This window comes from Acanthochromis polyacanthus, chromosome 6, assembly GCF_021347895.1.
Source record: "Acanthochromis polyacanthus isolate Apoly-LR-REF ecotype Palm Island chromosome 6, KAUST_Apoly_ChrSc, whole genome shotgun sequence".
Taxonomy (NCBI): domain Eukaryota; kingdom Metazoa; phylum Chordata; class Actinopteri; family Pomacentridae; genus Acanthochromis; species Acanthochromis polyacanthus.
Window position 1 is genome coordinate 36,735,995 of NC_067118.1, and position 19,271 is coordinate 36,755,265.

A 19,271-nucleotide genomic window follows, 5' to 3' on the forward strand; every position below is an offset into this window, starting at 1 on the left:
CACATAATGTCAAGAGCTCAGTCACGGTTTCATAGGAAAGTGACACACATCACATTACAGTTATACCAGTTATACCAAGAAGAAGCATATTTCTGTCATAATACTGAGATGAGAAAACATGAGCACTAGCAACCACTCTCATGAAGTAACTACTACTGCTACAATTTAATAAATAAATCGGGACGATTAGTTGAGTTTGTTTTCAAATCTGGTCATGTATCAACTTTACCTATTTGAATTTTACAAGTAAACAAAAAATGATAAGTGTAAAATGTCCTGCATGTGCCTTCTGTATTGTTCCTGCAATAAAGCTCTGTGTCAAATCCTCTCTCTAGTACTCTTCTATTAGTAAAATTCTTGTCTAGAAGAATACGGAGACGGATTCCTAAACAGCTATTGTTGCTCCGTCACAGGTGTAAAATATACAAATTGAGCAGATATCATTAGAGAAGCCCAGTAACATAGAGAAACTGCAATGAGACGTTGTTGTCTAAAGACCACTGCGTTCACCATCCTTAACCACTCGGCCACCATCAGTCTGTTATTTAAAAAAAGACAAGCTCTAATACAATAATAATATTAATAATAACACATTTACAAATATACACGTACACATTAAAATACACTGCTACTGTACAATGAGATAAATCAGCATGTCGACACTGACATAAAACAGAAATGGTTCTCTGTTGTTGCTCCTCTTTTTTGTGGGATAGAAAAGATGGGGTATAGGCCGTTTTCATGGCTGAGAGGGCAGCGTCTAAACAGACCATGGCAAGACAAATGGCATGAGTCACCTCTTCAATCTCTGACTTGGCATTTTGAGAATAACAGCGGCTACAAAGAGAAAATAGATCCCAGATGATGGACCAAAAAAAGGAAAGGGGCGGATAAACAGATTCTCTAGAAGAGTAACACACGGAGCAAAACAAAAGCTTTAACAACAGGAGTGGGCGAAGGGACAGGCTCGCCATCTTGAGTCCTGGATGAGTAAAAGCAACAAGAACTGGGATGGTTGGTGTCTACTTGCACACGTTGACCCACTCTGTGAGACGACACTCCTCGCACAGCACGTAGCAACACCAGTGAAATCGGCAATTGCAGCGCTCGTTGCGTGTCTGTTTTAGGATGTTGTGCCCACGCCCACAGCACAGCGAACTGCAGCTGTCTGTGCTGTAGCTAGTTTTGTTGCAGATGCGTCCTTGTGTACCTGGGGAGTCAACGGACGCATCGTGCTCACAGAAGTCAGGAGACTTCTCAAAGTACACCAGCTCTCTGGACATGCTTCGCCGACGCCCTCCGTTGAATCCTCTTGTACTTCCGCTGGCGCTGTTTTCTGTTCGAGAGTTGAAAACCCCATTGTTCTTGTTCTGGGAGTTAACAAAGACGGCTGACAGAAACTTCTCCTTAAGTAAAGAACCCACAAGCCGGAACTCAGGAGACACATGCCAGCAGGTTTTAAACTGACAGCTCCCTGATGTGCCATGACATTTGCACTTCCTTGTCATGTTGTCTGTCACTATCTGTGTGGAGAAAGATAAATAATGTGAGCAAATCAAACTGCAACAATGACCTTCATGATATGTGAGCAAGACAAAAGGAACACAATGAAAAAGCTTATTCTCACCTGTCGCCCCATGCGGTTGTTGTGTATTCTCATGCGAGCATGAATATCTCTTGGAGAACCACGGGAGTCGAGCCAGTCTCTTGAGAAACGGTCCCCAAAACGGACATCATGACTGCACCCCCCCCACTCCCAGGTGTCCTGCATAGAGCTTAGTTCATCTGGTAAAGGCTTGAGAAGGGCGGAGGGGTGAGCAGAGCGCAGGTTAGTGGGCAGGTTGCTATGGTGACCATTTAGCTCCGAGGGTAGTGACCGCGTGATGTCGATGCCTACCCCACCCTTCTGCAGGGTCTGCAGCTGCAGCTGTGTGAGTTTCAGCCGGATCTTGTCATCGTCTTGGCGACGCTTGGCCTCACAGCCACACCCCCGCAACTTGCCCATGCTGCAAGCCGAGGCCACAGAGTGAGCCACACCCGCTGCCAACATGGCCAAGGAGAAGGCACTCTCGCGAAAACCTGGGGACAGGAGGAACACACTCAGACAGTCGAAACTGACAAACAGTGAAGCTCCAAACAAGTCACCCACCTGTGTACAGAACCACCTCTGTCCTCATACCTACACCTGTCTGTCTCCCATAAACCCCAGGCCATTCATACTGACTACCATTGGCTTGCCTCAGACTCTCACCCCTGTTGAGGATGGTATTGTGGTGGGGCAGCTTGCCAAGGCCCTCCAGCGAGGAACAGTTCCAGCGCTGATCCCGGAGCTGGTGCTGGCATTCATGGATGGCCACCTGGATGCCCTGCAGAGCAGAAGCTGTCACATCAGGGTTCCGCACACACATCCGCATCTGACGTTTACTGAGGCCTGCCAGCCTCAGGCAAACAGAGTTAGGGGTTAGCACTGGATCTCCTGCCACCTTCAGGCTGAGGATATCATTACACAGCACCCTGCAGGGAGAGAGGGAAAGAAGGAGAGAGAGTTGGTGGGGGGTGTCATCAGAGCTGGTCAGGAGTTCATTAGTCAAATCCAGAGAAGTATGTAAGAGTGGGAGGATTGCTTGGAATACTTTGGCAAACCAGTAGATTTAAGAAGATTCAGAAGGTTATTCTACAAAATCATTGTCTTCAATATAGGATTTTCTAAACACACTTAGCAAAAAAAATGTAAGTAAAAGTATTTGTTACAGCTCTCATGGTAGTTGCTTCAAGCAGGGAAAATATAATTCCAAACAGATTATCCAGCTAAGAAGTATCAAAAACAGATCCAACTGCCAAATGTATCTTATGGAGAAATAACAACAGTGAGATTCTTCGTGGCTTTCTTTAGATTTGTTAAAGACTAAGAATTCAGTAACCATTGATTCCAGAGTTTTGATATTACAATAAATCATCCTGTGAAATCAGAGACAGATGTCTCTCTTTTTAGCTAAATATGGAAGATATTCATTTAAATGATGAACTATACACAATAACTTATCTCAGCTCTTGCCGAATAACATGTAGCCACAACCCGCATGTAACACCACGTCTCCTGGCGCTCTCAAGTGCACTTACGTTAATGCAGGTGACATTAGTGCTGCTGCCAAAATCAGGAATTGGTCCCAACGGAGTTTGTTTGATAGCTCCATTTTGTTAAGAGTCTTTCGCGACGTGACATTAAAACACTGGTATTAAGGTCCTGTCTTGAATAAGAACATCAAAAGGAAGAAGAGTGCAGTATTATCGATGCACCGCCAAACGATCGAGGAGTGAAGACGGAGAACAGAGGAGCTCGGGGGCGAGAGTAAACGGGAGGGGGGAGAGAAAGAGGGGAGGGGAGTAGATGCCTCTACAGGCGGCTGTTTGCAAATATTGGCCAATATGAAAGTTGGATCACCAGTTGATCATTTTATTATCTAAGGATGGGATCATTTGTCTAAACGTAAAATAGCGTCTCCAAACTTTTACGCACAAGCCTTTCCGAAACACTGCAGCACCACGACCCCAAGCTTAATAAATTATCTATAATACTGCATCCTATGAACATATTTAATAGCAATAAAATGTGGATATTTATTAGTGGTGTTTGTTAGGAGGTCGGTAGATAAGTGAAGACAGATTTAAATTTCTGATGCAATGAACAAAGAAACGCCCAGCAAAGTGAAATATGGACAGTCAAAGAAGATTTTGTTCATAAAGGGGTGAGTTATTTTAAATAATGAATGGGGGAGGGGAGAGCTGCTGGTTCCACTGTACGACAGGGAGGCAGCAGCAGGCAGGCGGCTCCGCTAACAGACCCTCCAACAATACTGTGTTTAGCCCTTCCTCCCACCTCCATCAGAGCTGCTGTCCTTCATTGTTGTGTTTGAAACAACTTCACTTTATCAATGTAAAGTCTTTATTCCAAAGTATAAAATTGTTTGCATAAATTAAGAGAGTCTGATCCTTCTGATCGCATAATGGCATCAGGTGCTCAGATAAAAATCTCATGGCAAATGGCAATTATATTAAAATGGATGACTTTTAAAAACACGTTCTCCGTATTGGGGACTTGCATCTCAGATATCCATTTAAATTAGTTTTTTTATGGTCAGTAATAACTGGGCCCAGGAACAAGTTAGTCAGGAGTTCCGTGTGAACACTGCATCGAATCAATCACTATATTGATCTCGGTTATCCAAATTACGCAGAACAAACGCGCATACGTCCCCGCTGGAACCGAAAGGTGCATATGTGCTACTTTCATAAAATTAAGTTAAAACCCCCCTCGAACACGGTTCGCTTAGTGACACCAATTCATCTAATCTCCTTCCATTCCCTAAGCTGCAGCAATGAAAAGTGCATTAGCATTCTGCCTTGGTGTGTATATCTAAGTGGCTTAAAAAGTGATTTGAAGTTGATTTGTATATAAAAGGCCCCCTTTATCCGGATTGAAGCTCTAATCTGCTCGGTGTCGCATGACTGCTCCAGGAAACCCGTTTGAGCACCTTCATATAAGACTGGTGTATAAACGTAGGATGGCTGTCATTAAAGCTTTTTACAAAAGCCCACTTCCTTTTACTGTCATCTGAGGGACAGAGAGAGAGAGGTGAAGAGGAAGGGAGAGAGATTATTCAACCTACAGCCGCTGCAGTTGACTAATGTGGAACATGCAAATTAGCAGATAAATGTCACAATAATGAAACATTCGCCCATGAACCAATATGGAGAAGTTTGGGGACATTTAAGCTAAAGAAGTCTGGGAGTTTGATGGAGATGCCGCAAAGTGGCTCAAGCTGTGATTACACTGGGCTACGTTGCGTCGAGGGAGGTCTGCACGCCAGATGTTTGGACTGTTTTTTATCCTTACTCGTCCCCCTCTTTTCCTGGTTCATCATACATCAAATTCCTGATTGGAGACCATATTTCATCTCTGCCGCGTTTGAAAAATATTTAAGTAGCTCAGCAGGCAGTGTGAGTTATAAGACCGCAAAGAGCTTATTATTGCTTCTATCTGCATTCACGTTTCGCTGTGCGTGTCTGAGACTATAAAAACTAGTGATAACTGCTTTTTGCGCCTTAGTTTTTATTAGAAAACCCTTACACAAGGCACTTGGGGATAGGAATATTAATAAGTTTTAATACTGTTTTGAAAAAAAAGTGCGTATCCTTGCAAATGTTTTACCTTAAAAAGGAAATGCAGGCTGCAGAAATGGCCTTAGTCACTGCACATTTTGGGAGCGCGTTTGGAGAGAGGAGGAGATGCGGTTAGGGAGTAGGCTAATCCAACCACCGGGTAAAAAGGGCAGTTTCAGATGGCTCATATTCCGCTCTAACTGTATTGTACCGTGACACCAGCTTCGAGCAGCGGCGGAGGCACCAAAGCGGGGCGCACCCACAGCATCTGTACCAACACATCCCTGCTCCGGGAGGCACTTCTCCTCTCTGCAAGACTGGATGCGGAAGCAAAGCGTGCGGGCCAGTGGGAAAATACTCTCAGCCGCACACTTTTACAGGGAATCGATTCTGTGATGACCGTGAGATTCCACAAGTAATATGCGGAACACTGTGGACTGCCCTATTTTTTTCCCTCTCTCTCTCTCCTTTCTCCTTGCTGCTCAGTTGTGTTTCCTTATTCATTGTGCGCCCTATGAAGAGCATTAACTATCCCTCCCTCCAATCCTATTGAAAAGGGCTCCGAAAAAAAACAGAGGGAGATGAGAGCAGCAAATCCCTTTTTTATTCCCCTCGTAGCGCTCAATAAGAGAAGAATGTGTTGCCTATCAGTCACCGAGGGGATCAAGTCTTCGGGACTGTCCCACGCGTTCAATGCGCCGTGCAAAGCATCACTGAAAGAGACAGAGTGAAGAGGACTGCAGCAGCAGTAGCATCCTGCCTGGACACTTCACATCATTTAACAACCTGTCTCCACTCAAGATCCATTTAAGTCAATTAGGGCTGCCAGTTTTCTCCTCACCTTTCTGCTCCTCTCATCGGACGGTGCTGTGGTGAGTATTTATACCTCGCATCTTGGGTCATTTTTGATCACAATTCAACCGAATATTAAGATAGAATTATCCCAAAAATATTACTTAGTCAGTCACTACAAAGTGGAGCAACATGCATGGATAGAATTCGATTTTTGGTGTGCGTATTTTAGGGTTATATTCAATTTATTACAAGTATTGCATGCTTTTACTGGAGTGTTTAGATGAATAACTGCAAGAGATATTTAGATGGAGAAAAAAAAATCCATGTCAAAGGAGTTGAAATGTGCCGTTTTCCTCCTCATATTTTAAGTCACGATGAGGAGTCTGGCGCTGCTGTTAGGGGTGAAAGCCGCTTGCATCCTTCTGGTCTCATCGCTCTCTGGCACTGGGGCCGTCAACAACAGCGGCCGGTGGTGGTGAGTAAAGCACATCCAGCAGGCCGGTGTGATGATGATGATGATGATGCACTGATTCAGATATCTTTAAAGCCAAATTGAGCGACAGAAAAAACACACACACTCTGATCGTCCTTGTACGAGTAGCGTTAAACTGGGTTACCACATTTCATGCTGCATGCTCGAAATAATGTGTTAGTTTTGGAAGCGATCACAACTTCTGTTCAGAAAAAAAAAAACTGCAACCGCATGGTATTAAGGCTTGTGAGGGTTTTGAGCTCAACTACCAAGTATTTCTCTCTATTTTCCCCCCTAAAAATTTAATTTATCGTCCCTTCAGTGAAATTAGCTACAGCACATTATTCGACAATAAACGAATTACATCTGTAATAATTATAGTTTTAGCCTCTTTTATTTGCGGTTAGGTTTAATTGACTCCTTCTCTCTGCCTCCCCTCTTTTTTTGGGACACTGCGGTTTGAACGCGAGACAACATTTCAGTCCAATGTGGGATAAATTAAATATGGATTCATTTCATTGCTGAAAGGAATCCTATACGAGGTCTTTTCCAGGGTCGTGTTGATCTAATACTGTACATTCCTGCGTCTATACAGCGACCTCAAACCAAAACAGGCAACCGCAAAATATTTTTTTCATCTAAAAAACAAAATAAAATAGGATCTGTATAGTTCAACACACTGCGTAAAAGTCTATAAACTGTGGTTGAGGTAGTGATTTAACGAAAGATTTCTGCGGTGCCACTAGGATTTACGCATGACGGAATTGTGCGTTTTCAAATATTTCAAATGTCATCTGAAATCCAAGAAAACAACTAGGGCAAAAAATTTAGCTCTGGAGGGAAGAAAACACCCAAAAGAGGAGATTAGCATTAATGTTCCCATGCAGGCCTCACCGCACCACTGTCTGGGTCAAAACCTCAACAGGCCAAGAGTCGGCCGCTTTTCCGGATGATAATTCTTAACAGGAGACATACCAAATACAATACACACGAGTTAAAAAGAAAAGAAAAATGCTGAGACAAAAAAAATCTCACTGGAAAATTACACAGCCTACTGAAACAAGCAGAAATCTGACCACCTAAATGGGTTCATTTAAACTCTGTTCAGCCATCCTAAAAGCTGCACAGGTGCCATGTTTGGACACAAATATGATCAAGTTACAGACACTAATAGGTGAATATTTTCTGATCTCATGCAATAGATTGAATTGAATTATAAGAATGAGTCAGCTGGTTGTGTTTTTGTATGAAACTCGAGCCATTAAATAGTTTACACAATACAGTTTTCTTTTAGCAGGCCTACTGCTTGAGAAGCTGTAGATAAAAATAGGCATTTGTCTAACCACGAGTGACACTAAAGTCTAGAAAAACATCACTCACTTATCTTTAACCTGGTCTGACATATGGGTGAGAGAAAAAGAACAAGATTATGATGTTTTAATAGAAGAAGAACATAAACCTGTGAAGGGCAATTTCCAGAGTGTGCTCAACCTCTGCACCTCACTGTGATCCTGTCTTTATTCTGATGAGAGCTCAACAGATGCTGCATATTTAGCACAAGAGTATATTGTGATCATGAAACTGACAGGTAGCTGCGTCCGGTCCAAGTGATTTATAAAGAGGTAAAAATAATACAGTTTTGTGTTTTCGACCAAGCCCAAAACCTGCATTGTGACTCAGAGACTCGCTGTCTCCTCACGGTCTCGGAGCAGCATGTGTCACTGTTTATTATTGTAGTATATAATGAAAACTGTAATTTGAAAAAGCACAACACTCATGGGATGCCAAAAGACATCAGTTTAGGAGTTCAGCGGGTAACCTAAGGAGCTACATGTGTGAACTGCCAGCCCCTTGACTCCGATTTCCTTTGTCCTTGTGTTGTGCCAGGGGTATTGTCAATGTGGCTTCCTCGTCCAACCTCCTCACCAATTCCAAGAACGTGCAGTTGGTCCTGGATCCAAGCCTGGCCCTCCTGAGTCGACGCCAGCGCCGGCTGATTCGGCAGAATCCTGGCATCTTGCACGCCATCGCCGCTGGGCTGCACACTGCCATAAAGGAGTGCAAGTGGCAGTTCCGCAACCGCCGCTGGAACTGCCCGACCACCCACAGCCCAGCAATTTTTGGCAAAATTGTCAATCGTGGTGAGCCTCTCTTGTCTTTCTCGCTAGGCAATATTTGGACAATTCTGGGCAGGATGTAATGGAATCTCTTGTACACATTTAAAAGGCTTTGTCTGTAAATACTTTCCAATTTTGGGCAAAAATTGGCAAATTCAAGTTTAAAAAGCTGGATCAGGTTCTGATGGGAAGTTTTGATGTTGTTTCCTCAGGTTGCCGAGAGACAGCATTTGTATTTGCCATTACCAGCGCAGGAGTGACCCATGCTGTGGCTCGCTCCTGCTCGGAAGGGGCCATTGAGTCGTGCACATGCGATTATCGTCGCCGAGGTCCTGGAGGGCCAGACTGGCACTGGGGAGGCTGCAGCGACAATGTGGATTTTGGCCGGATGTTCAGCCGTGAGTTTGTGGACTCCAGCGAGAGAGGCAGGGACCTGCGCTATCTCACCAACCTACACAACAACGAAGCCGGCAGAATGGTAAGGCTTCAACTTAGCATGATTGTCTGTCACGATTTCCAGATGAATCATGTGTATTTGTCATTTAAATTCTGTGAGTGAGTCTTCATCTGCAGTTTTTGGCCTTTCTCTTTGCAGACTGTGTCTTCAGAGATGCGACAGGAGTGTAAGTGCCACGGCATGTCGGGCTCCTGCACTGTGCGTACCTGTTGGATGCGCCTGCCGAGCTTCCGCACAGTGGGAGATTTCCTTAAGGATCGGTTTGATGGCGCGTCCAGAGTTGTCTATGCCAACAAGGGAAGCAACCGTGCCTCTCACCGAGCTGACCCCCGACATCTAGAGCCTGAAAACCCGGCTCACAAACCCCCCTCTGCCATGGACCTAGTCTATTTTGAGAAATCACCTAACTTCTGCTCCTACAACGGTAAAACTGGCACTTTGGGAACTTCCGGGAGAACATGCAACAGCTCTTCTCCAGGCCTGGATGGATGTGAGTTGCTATGCTGTGGACGTGGGTTTAAAACCCGGACTGAGAGTGTGACTGAACGTTGCCACTGCACGTTCCACTGGTGCTGTCATGTCAGCTGCCTCAACTGCACCAGCACACGAACGTTACATCAGTGTCTATGATCAAAGGTGGACAACTAGGTAAACATTTAGGTGTGTTGAGGAACAAAGAATAACTTTGTAGCAAAACAGGTAGTTGGCTGACAAAGCCACTAGCACACGGGTGGTTTGAGATGTTAGGTAGAAGCTAGAAAAGCTTCCAGGCGGCTAAACAGGGAACTTTGTGGCACAAAAATTCAATCAGCGGTTTTGAAAGTAGGAGAAGGAGAAAAGCACAAATATGTGAACAGGGTAAGAGGGAGTAAATGTGCTTGGTCTTTGCCTTTGATGCTCAACATTAATAAGTATTTAAACACAACATGCATCCATGTAGAATGGAAATCACCCACATCCCTCAAGTGTTTACACTGTGGATAAATAGAAGCAAAGGGACAAAAGGATGTGGTGCAGAATTGATTGCTGTAACCAGGTACTACTAGAGCCGCCTTCTCTCCCACTGAGGGCAAAAACTGGACACAATGTTTCACAGATGTTTTTGTGGCCAGAGAGCCACAAACATCTGCTCTCATAAACTGGTGGGGACCTCTAACAAGAGGGAGGTTATTTTAAAAAAAAACTGTTTTGTTTTCTTTTGCTGAAGTTTGGCCTCTCTCACATGAAACTGTGTGAAGTTTATCTCCATGTAGAGGCTATCTGCTCCCAACGTGTGTACTTAGGACCTGGATGCAGCCCAAACACTTCTAATTTTATTACCACATTTGCCCTTTTTGTTTAGATTTCTCTGGAGTTGAATACTCCTCAACCCTAGATTTGCCACTCTGACTTACCACGTCCTGATGTTACATGACTGAGACCAGTGCGTACCAAGAAAAACAGAGACTGGCTGAGTTAATCTGTCTGTGGCAGTGTAATCTGAATGTATTATCAATACACTGAATATTATCGCATGACTAGATATAGTTTAGCAAATCTGTGGGGGTCAGTGTTGAAAATTCAATTACACAAAAGTAACATTATAATAAAATGTGACCAGCAAAATTTCAACTTGCTCTTAAAATGAAAACCGATGCCACTGATGTGCATCGATGTAATAAAAACAAACCCACTACATTCCTTTAAACACGTGAGCAGGATAAAACTATTCCAGGTTCAGGGTTGGCAAATGGTGTTTTACTTTAAACTAGGCTGTGAAAAAAGTTATGTTTAAGATTAAGCATTTTATTTTTTAGGATTACAGCCTCAGCAGAAAAAAAAACATACTGTATATCAGCTAACAGAACCAAAATGCTGTAAATATTAAAGTATCTGAATATATTTATAAAGACGTAATTTGTAAGTTTGCTAAATGATTTATGTGCCTGTCAGTGACTGGAGAACATGCTATCATTCGAGTCAAATCAGGAGATGTTTGATCTTATGCCTTTTTCAATTTTGGTGTAATGTAGCTGACAAAAAAAAAAAAAGACTCTCGCTAGAAACAAAACATTATCACTTCTTTGCTTGTTTCATGTAAAAAAAAAACACTTGTGTTTGGTCATGCACTGAATATTTACCTTTTTTTTTTACTTGTGTAAATATGAAATATTTATTTCTGAGGACTTTTATACTGTTATAGAAAAATGTAAGAGAGACGTTTTTAGATTTTAATGAAAATATTTAGCATCCAGTTCGTTTTGTACTGTATGATAGAACAATAAAGTCTATATTTTCAATTAAGTTGCCCTCCTGCATGTGTCAAAAGATGCTATTATGTCTGTTGTGTTTGAAAGTTTTGACAACGGACCAAGTGAACATATAAGCCTGTCCCTGGGTGTCCTTCGCTTAATCCTATTACCACCACCAAAGCAGCCTCTTTCTCCAGCTCACAAAACATCCCTGCATCTGTGCTACCAACCACAGAGACGGACCCTGCTTGCTTAGCCACATACCTTATTTTATACAGTATAGGAGTTTACTGCATTGAACGCTTTAGCTTTATTTGTTTAATGCCTGAAAGAAAATATATGAAATATAATGAAAACCTGGAGTCTGTTCCAATGCCTGGCAACCCAACTAACCACAGGAGTTTGGAAAGCATCGCACTCCTTTGCCCACCGCAGTACAGGAGCATGCAGGGTCACCCGGATAAAGCACAGTGGAGGCAAAGCAGAAGGCAAAGACAACAAACTGCAATGAGAAAGATGGTGCGTTAGACATTATATTACAGTGCAGAATTTCAAGAGGCTTCTTTGCCAGTGAAATTAGACCAAAAAAAAAATTAAGCAAAAAATCTGAGCAGCGATTTCTCAGCATCTCAAAGACAGCTGAGAGTTTAAATCTCTCAAGAATGCAATGAACAGATCAGACAAATCTGATCAAAATACTGCAGATTTGAGGTCCAATGAGTTGTAAGGCCTACAAAAACAGAAAGATGAGACCTGGTAAATTTATACTGACTACAGAATAACACTTGTGAGCTCCATAAAACTAATATTCTGTCTTTTATCACTCCAGAACTGGGGTGAACACACACACAGACACCACAACATGATATAGCTTACATTGGAATAATGGACAAAATGAGAAAAAAATCAAACTGGTAGAGCAAAAGTCCACACAATTTGAGATGGAGACAAATCAAGTGTAAAAGAGAAATAACAAGCAATCACGGCTACACAGAAACAAAAGAAAGAGAAAGTGGTAGAATTTAAAAAAAAAAGAAGAAGAGGGAAGGAAGAGTTCAAATCCCAGGCATGAGAGTGAGGTGGGAGAGTTGGTGGAGAGTGAGTGGAGGGGGTGCTGCCTGTGGGAGTGCTGAGGAGTCAGTGATAATTAGCTCAATTAGTGACAAAGGCAGTGTAATAAATACCGACTTAGTGTCTGGGTCCCTGCTGGCCTCTCCCTGCGCAGCCTGCGATGTGGCCCTGGCCTGACGGACAATTCATTAAACTGACAAAATACCCCACCGTCCAGGCGTGACGCAGCGAGTTAGCCCCCTACAGGCCCTGCTCATTGTTCTAATTGTCTGGGCTGGAGTCACTTTGTGGCCGCCTCCTCTTTCACCCACCCCGCCTTCAAACTCTGCCTTCAGAAAGCCCACGGAGTTAATGCCCCTACCTTACTCTGCAAGTAGGTGATCGGCAGGTTGGGAAAAAAAAAACAGTAAGAGTTCCTTGGGGTAGGGTTGCTGGTGGGGGAAGCAGTGGGATTAGCGAATGGAGGTTGCCTGGGAGTGCTGGGAGCAGCACTGATCGGAATGTAGGAGAGATGAGTCCAGAAGCTCGGATGCGGGACAAAGCGAGAGTTAATAAGGAAAGATTGAAGGGGCTGGCGACAATGGGCCGCCACCCGAGTCGAGATGAAATTGCTTCCGAGGATTATTGGGAGAGGGTGTGAGCGTTGTAGGGTTTTTGTGTGAGTACGAGTTTGGTTGGGCATTTGTGTGTTTGTGCTCCAGTGTGTGCAGGGGCAGGGGGAGCGCTGGATTGATGGCTGCCCCTCTGGTTGGGGAGCAGGGGACCAAGGGAGGCTAACCGGCTGTTCCCACAGTCTGTTCTGCTGCAGCCACCTTTGACACACGGGGCTGCCAGGCGGCAAGCAGGCAGCCATGGTGAGAAGGGCACAAACAAAAACAACAGCTCCGCTACACAAAAGTCACCCTCCATGGAAGGCCGGCAGAGAAGCGCAGACTGGAGTGGATGGTGTGAGGAGGGTTAGAGGGAAGGAGGGCAGCAAAGTGTGACAGTGAGGATAAGAAAAGGAACACAAATGGTGCAAAATTGTGTGGCTCCAGATCCTACCAGCTCCTGTTTTGCCAATATGTCGAGATAATAACATGTTGACATCAAGTAGCAGCTTCATCATGATCAGGATGTGAATTTATCAGGAAATACACAATATCTTGCCGTTAAAAACTGTGACAGCGTAAAGGTTAACGGAGCGATTTTGTCATTTAGATAACTTCACATAAAGAAATTCAGCCACATTGCCTGCAATTGACCCGAGAACGATCATGTCATTAAAAAAATGCATTCAAAGCCTAAATTTAAGCATGGAAATAGAGATTGTTCTCCTTACAACAGTGTGGCAAACAGGTCAATCAGCAGGAAACATGCAGAGATGATATTATGGCACAACAAAGGCGCAGAAGCTTCATATTAAAATTCCTGCTAAATTGTGAAAAATGTTTGCCTGTCGGGTGGAGTTCACTTTAATTTGAAGGGCGTATGATAAAGAATTTAGAATCGGGTTTGGGTCGCAGTGATCAATGACAGCCTGCTTACAGTGGTTGTGATGGACAGTGTGGCATGGATTTGATTTCTGTGCCGACCCAATATTTCATTGTAATCCTAGCGTTCGATGGGCCCAATTAATTAGGGCACTGTTATTACAGGAACACCCTCATGAAACTTGTGTAATAATGAGAAGCATTTGTTTGGTGCCATCAAGTGACCGCAGAGCTATTATGCAACAAGATATGCATTTACTGCCTCTTTCCTCACGTAGTATATCAAGAACTGTAATCAACTAAACCTCACCTAAAATTTACAGAAAACCACCGAGTGGATTAATAGTTGTTTATCCAGTGGGTCACATTTACTCAAATTCAATTTAGATTTCTAGGAAACTGAAAAAAAACATAAGTGTGCATATGTGTTTATATCTAAGTTTGTGTAAATTCTCAAACCAGTGTGTGTGTGTGTGTGTGTGTGTGTGTAAGAGTGTGTGTGTGGGTGTGTGTGGGTGTGTGGATGGCAGCTGGGAGGCAGACACGGTCCAGGAGAATCATCCCCTAGCAACTGACCTTTTCGGCAGATGGCAGTTCCAGAGTAACAGCCACCCAGCATCACAATGGCTGTGGCCTCCTAACATCTCCATCACTTCATCATCTACTGGCCTGCCACAACCTGTCACACAGGAGAGAGGGAAGGTTACATTCAGACATGCAAATGCACACGTACGAACTCGAGGGTCCTCTCTTTATTTATGTAAAATCTTCTCACTTCAAGTCCAGGACATTCCAAAACATCAGGCTGCATTTGGTTGTTCCCCCGGGTGTGCAGCAGGGCAGTGGTGGGGATGAGAGGAGGACTGATTTAGGAGAGACGCACCGGACGCTCGCTGCCGTCCGCAAACCTTCAGACACTTTGAAACCACTGTTTTCCATTGTTGGGTTTTCTGCACATAGTGAAGCAGGGTGGGAATGCGGATAGACCACTTGACCATGGTGAGCAATCAGTATGATGTCTGTGGTCAGGCTCTGTGCCCCTATGGAGCGAGATGGAGAGCAAGGCCTGCAGTTAAGTTGGGAGGGATAAAACTATGCAGTGTACTCCTCACAAATGTATAAAGATGTTCTCAATTGTAGCCCTTTGCATGTGAGCACATATAAGGAAATCTGCATGGGATGATGACATATTTTGAAGCGTCAACACCCCCACCCATCTACACACACACACACACACACATCATGACCTCTGGATTGTCTTGGCCGGATATCGTCTTCCTGCTGGCCCATTTTTTGTTGATATTAAATACTTTTCTCAACCTCAAAACTGCTGGGATAAACACCTCATCACCATGAAACATCACCTCTAGCTAAACACCTTAAAGAGGTTCTCAGTTCATTGCAAACACTGGATGGCCAGCTTTAAGTATGGTATGACATGAGATTTGGAATGCCCAGGCAATAATTTGGTTAGAATAATTATCCACCGAGAAAAAGTAAAACCCCTCAGTTACACATCTGCGAGTGGTTAACCTGGAAAGACCGGACAAGCGACAACAAACAGATACAGTGCCATGTCAGAATGGGTTCCACTCGGATTAAGTGTTTTAGATGGAAAAGTGTGCGTCAGAGTGCGACTTTAGACCACTATGTATTCTAAGGGAGATGACATTCTAGCAAACACTGGAAGACCTCCTGTAAACAGAGCTGTAATGATAGGGAACAACTTTGGGCAAGGACAACCAACAGTAGAATATGTTTACAGACATCTGACAATGTATGGGTACAGCATAGCAACGCTTCAGCTCTGCAATCCACATGAAATATGAGCGTAAACTGTGGTGGAACCCATGCGACACAACGTAAGCCTGTGCATAATTTCACCTGTCAGCAGGGAGGAAGCATGCATTTATTCAAATCAAACAGACATTATGAATTGCATCAATATGTGCCTGGCTCTGCTGAATGTTAACACTTCTCCTGAACCAAAATGCACTTGTTAAAACTGTCTTAGCACAGGATTTGAATATATTCTGTTTTTCTGTTGAACTATGGATTGTTTAAGTTGCCTAAATGTAAGATCATTTGTCCTACCCAGTGGAATATGACTAATTGCAGCAGGTCAGAAATACTTTACCCGCTTCGCACTTTATCAGGAATAATTGCCATGATTGGTTAATCATCAATTGGCCATTCCCTGGACCACAACACGACACCTTCGACTCAATAAACAGCACTGTGAAATTTCTGCTAGCATGTGGTAATCGTCTCTAATCTGCATCTGTAATGCTGCTGGAAACAAAAAGACGAAATACTCCATTTTTGGTTTTAATTAAAAGCTATGTTTTACAGCGACAGTGGGTGAGGGCTCAGCACTGACACAGCAGCAGAGGAATGTTTATTTGCTGCAGTTTAGGAGCTGAGTGGCTTGCAGGAACTATGACACATTCCTGTGTCACTGGCTCTCCGACTCGCAGACACACTTTTGCATTCACACGCCGGCGCCCCATGTGTTCGTTCACAGCTACATAGACATACACAACTATTTCCTTCAGTCGTGTCTTACACACATCCACAAAATGCGGCACCTCTGGATTCTGAAAGCGTGCCTGAACTGTATGCTCATTCATGGTGACTTAGTGTGACATGACTTACCAGACCTAATACTTCCCCTGTGTGTAAAAGTGTGTGTGTGGCAGTTAAGCAGTGACTTGAAGATGAGTTATTCACTCCTTACTTCAGCGCTACAGGGACTCCTGCCCACAAAGTGTGCTAGCATGTATGCGACTGTGAGTTAATACGTATATGGGCTCACTTGCATGTCTATGTGGCTGGTTGAGCACACCTCTCCATCATTCCCTCTGCAGTCCTATCCATTATCCCCAGCATCTGGCAGCCAAAGCCAGTAAAGAAGACATTTCTCTTGGCAAGTGTTTTTAAAGGCAGTGACACAGGGGACAGCCAACCACAGGAGCCACACATCTTCCAGTCTACATGCATACTGAGAACTGCTTGCATAAGAGAACCGCCCCAGTCTCCTTCTCTTGCTCTCCCTCTCAAAACACACGCAATTTCTTTCTAAGTCCCACTCACACTTACTTACACACACACAAGATATTGCTCCCACCCGCCCTTGTCGCTCTGCAATATACTCACCCAGGCTTTGAGGCCTAATCACTTCCAGAACCTAAGCTATCCTACAAAATGTGCCAGCAACTTCTCAATACATTTTGCACCCTAAAAAGGTCCTTCTGGACCCTATATGAATATCGCTTTGTTGTTAAGTATAATATATGGGCTGGTAAGGAGGCTGCAAGTGCTCTGTTTTAATGTACAAATGTGCTGAATTTAGTGACATTAAATATTGCATGTTTTTAGGGTAGTTAATGTCCAAAGTGCAAAAACAAAGACAGAAAATTGCTCTGTAAATGTCATCATCTGGAATGAAACAGCCCTGAACCCACAACACTGTCTTACAGACGAGAATACTGAAAAATAAATTGCACCCTGAGTGCACCTGAATGCCTCCCTTTCTGACACTCAGCTGCTGAATAATAAACACATTCTTTGTGTGATTGAAATGGCACAATAAGTGGATTAATTAATACCACGTGCATCTTGTAGCCAACTGAAAGTACAGCTGCAGTGAGCAGCTTCTCCGAACGGCAAGCACATGGAAAGACATCTTTGTCTTACTTGGCTGCTAGTCATAATGTTTTCCAGCATCTGGATAATCTAAAACACAAATGGGTGTGTAAGCCTGATAGAATAATTGTCCTGATTTTGATAGGCTACCAGCTACACATCTGTATAGCAGCCAGAACCCTTCCATCATAGATCTTCTGGGACAAAGACACAACTTTTGGAGAACTGTGGGGTGGGAAGGCAGATGTAAATCAGGTAAACTGTACACTGTTTGGTCCACATTATAATCGAAGTTTAAATTCGCCAAGTGCTTACCTCTGTTAGCATAGTTGGGGTCTGGCGATCTTTTAGGGAGTCTCCTGTCCTGTCTGTAGTGTACCTCTGTCCTCTTCCTTCCTTCTTTGGCTTCATCTTCTGGGTCCTACAACATCTGGCACGCTCTCCTGAGTTGAGACCCTGGGGAAGAAATGATGAGAAATAGGAAGGGTTTTCTGCATGAATGTTGTAACGTCTTACCTTACTATGTGAAGGGCTTTGGGATGACATGCACTACCAGTCATAAGCTTGGACACACCTTCTCATTCAGTGCTTTTTATTAATTTATTTTATACATTGTAGATCAATACTGAAGACATCAAAACTATAAAAGAATTCATATGGAATTATGTTGCAAACAAAAAGGTGTTAATATTCAGTATTAATCTACATTGTAGAAAATAATACCAATAAATAAAAAGCACTGAATGAAAAGGTGTGTCCAAACTTCTGACTGGTAGTGTACGTTGTGAATTGGTGCTATACAAAAAAAACTGAATTGAAGGATCGAATTTTGAACCAAATAACTAAATTAAGAGTTTATTATTTACTTTTAAAGGAAAGGGTGCACCTTACACACCAGTATTTTATCCAAAACGTATTGGTTTTCAGTAATGCTTAACTAATGAGCATATATGTCTTCCTTTCCAGCCATAGACGCTTCCTTCAGACAGAACTGTGGGCACAAAAACACAGCCCTTTGATTTCTCCTCCTGCCAGTAACAGTGAGCAGAGCGGATCTGGCTGGAAACTGTGAAAGGTTGCCATCTTATGGCATAAGATTCAAATTACAACCTTTTAAGTATTCAAACAAAACAATATTCTGGTTAAATACACACAGCACGGGGATAAAATTTGGGCAGGAACGATGGATTTTAAGTTAGCTATTAGCTAACAAACGGAGCTGTTAGCTAATGCCCTGATAGCAACAGCCAAAAAAAGCTTCGAGAAATAAAAAATCAACTCACAGGAATGAACGCGTTTTTCTCTTGAACTTTTAAAAGTAAGTTCTTAATGCAAATGTTACCTGAAGCTTTGAGGTAACTCCTTTTTAGCTACAGAACCGGGCAGGTTAGCGAACGGAACCATGAAGGAACTTACAGCTCCGCCAGCCCGGAAGCTGCTTAAAGAGGAAACACTGCAGGTGACAGGTAAACATTTGAACTAGTCATCTATATTACTTAGTATTAGATAATTATTTTTTTATGTATTGTTTTTATTACAGATTTTGTAATATTTCCATGTGTAAATATGCAAATGAGGCATTGTCTATTTAAATATGCTATAAATGTGAATGCATTTCCATAACAGAAGATGGAGCATTGGACAAAGCCAGGTTTAAAATGTTAAAAAGAGGTTTTTATATAGAGGATTTTAATATCTCCTTTTACACTCCATAAATTATAAAATACTGAGAAATTCTGTTTTTGTTTGTTTGTTTATTTTGTTGCTTTTCAGAATAAAATGTTCTAAAATCCTTCTGTGGCTGATGTATATGAACAAAACCCTCCGTATAAACCTGCAGAATATAGACAG

General features: G+C 43.1%; 2 protein-coding genes across 3 annotated transcripts; one reads left to right on the plus strand and one right to left on the minus strand.

Moving 5' to 3' along the window:
- Positions 1-4: 4 nt before the first annotated feature.
- Positions 5-18,849, minus strand: wnt10b (wingless-type MMTV integration site family, member 10b). Of its 2 annotated transcripts, XM_051949145.1 has the most exons (6): positions 18,763-18,849; positions 17,736-17,876; positions 14,352-14,454; positions 2,252-2,514; positions 1,628-2,079; positions 5-1,523 (listed from the first exon to the last, which is right to left on the minus strand). In XM_051949145.1, exons 3-6 carry the CDS (start codon positions 14,423-14,425, stop codon positions 1,023-1,025), a joined length of 1,290 nt encoding a protein of 429 aa, XP_051805105.1. In that variant the 5' UTR covers positions 14,426-14,454; positions 17,736-17,876; positions 18,763-18,849; the 3' UTR covers positions 5-1,022. The 2 variants fall into 2 exon arrangements, with proteins under 2 accessions (XP_051805105.1, XP_022058899.1); XM_022203207.2 differs by lacking the exons at positions 14,352-14,454; positions 17,736-17,876; positions 18,763-18,849 and adding an exon at positions 3,121-3,347.
- wnt1 (wingless-type MMTV integration site family, member 1) lies at positions 4,657-11,280 on the plus strand. The gene is made up of 5 exons (XM_022203206.2): positions 4,657-6,032; positions 6,325-6,430; positions 8,315-8,568; positions 8,757-9,022; positions 9,140-11,280. Exons 2-5 carry the CDS (start codon positions 6,330-6,332, stop codon positions 9,629-9,631), a joined length of 1,113 nt encoding a protein of 370 aa, XP_022058898.1. The 5' UTR covers positions 4,657-6,032; positions 6,325-6,329; the 3' UTR covers positions 9,632-11,280.
- Positions 18,850-19,271: the final 422 nt, after the last annotated feature.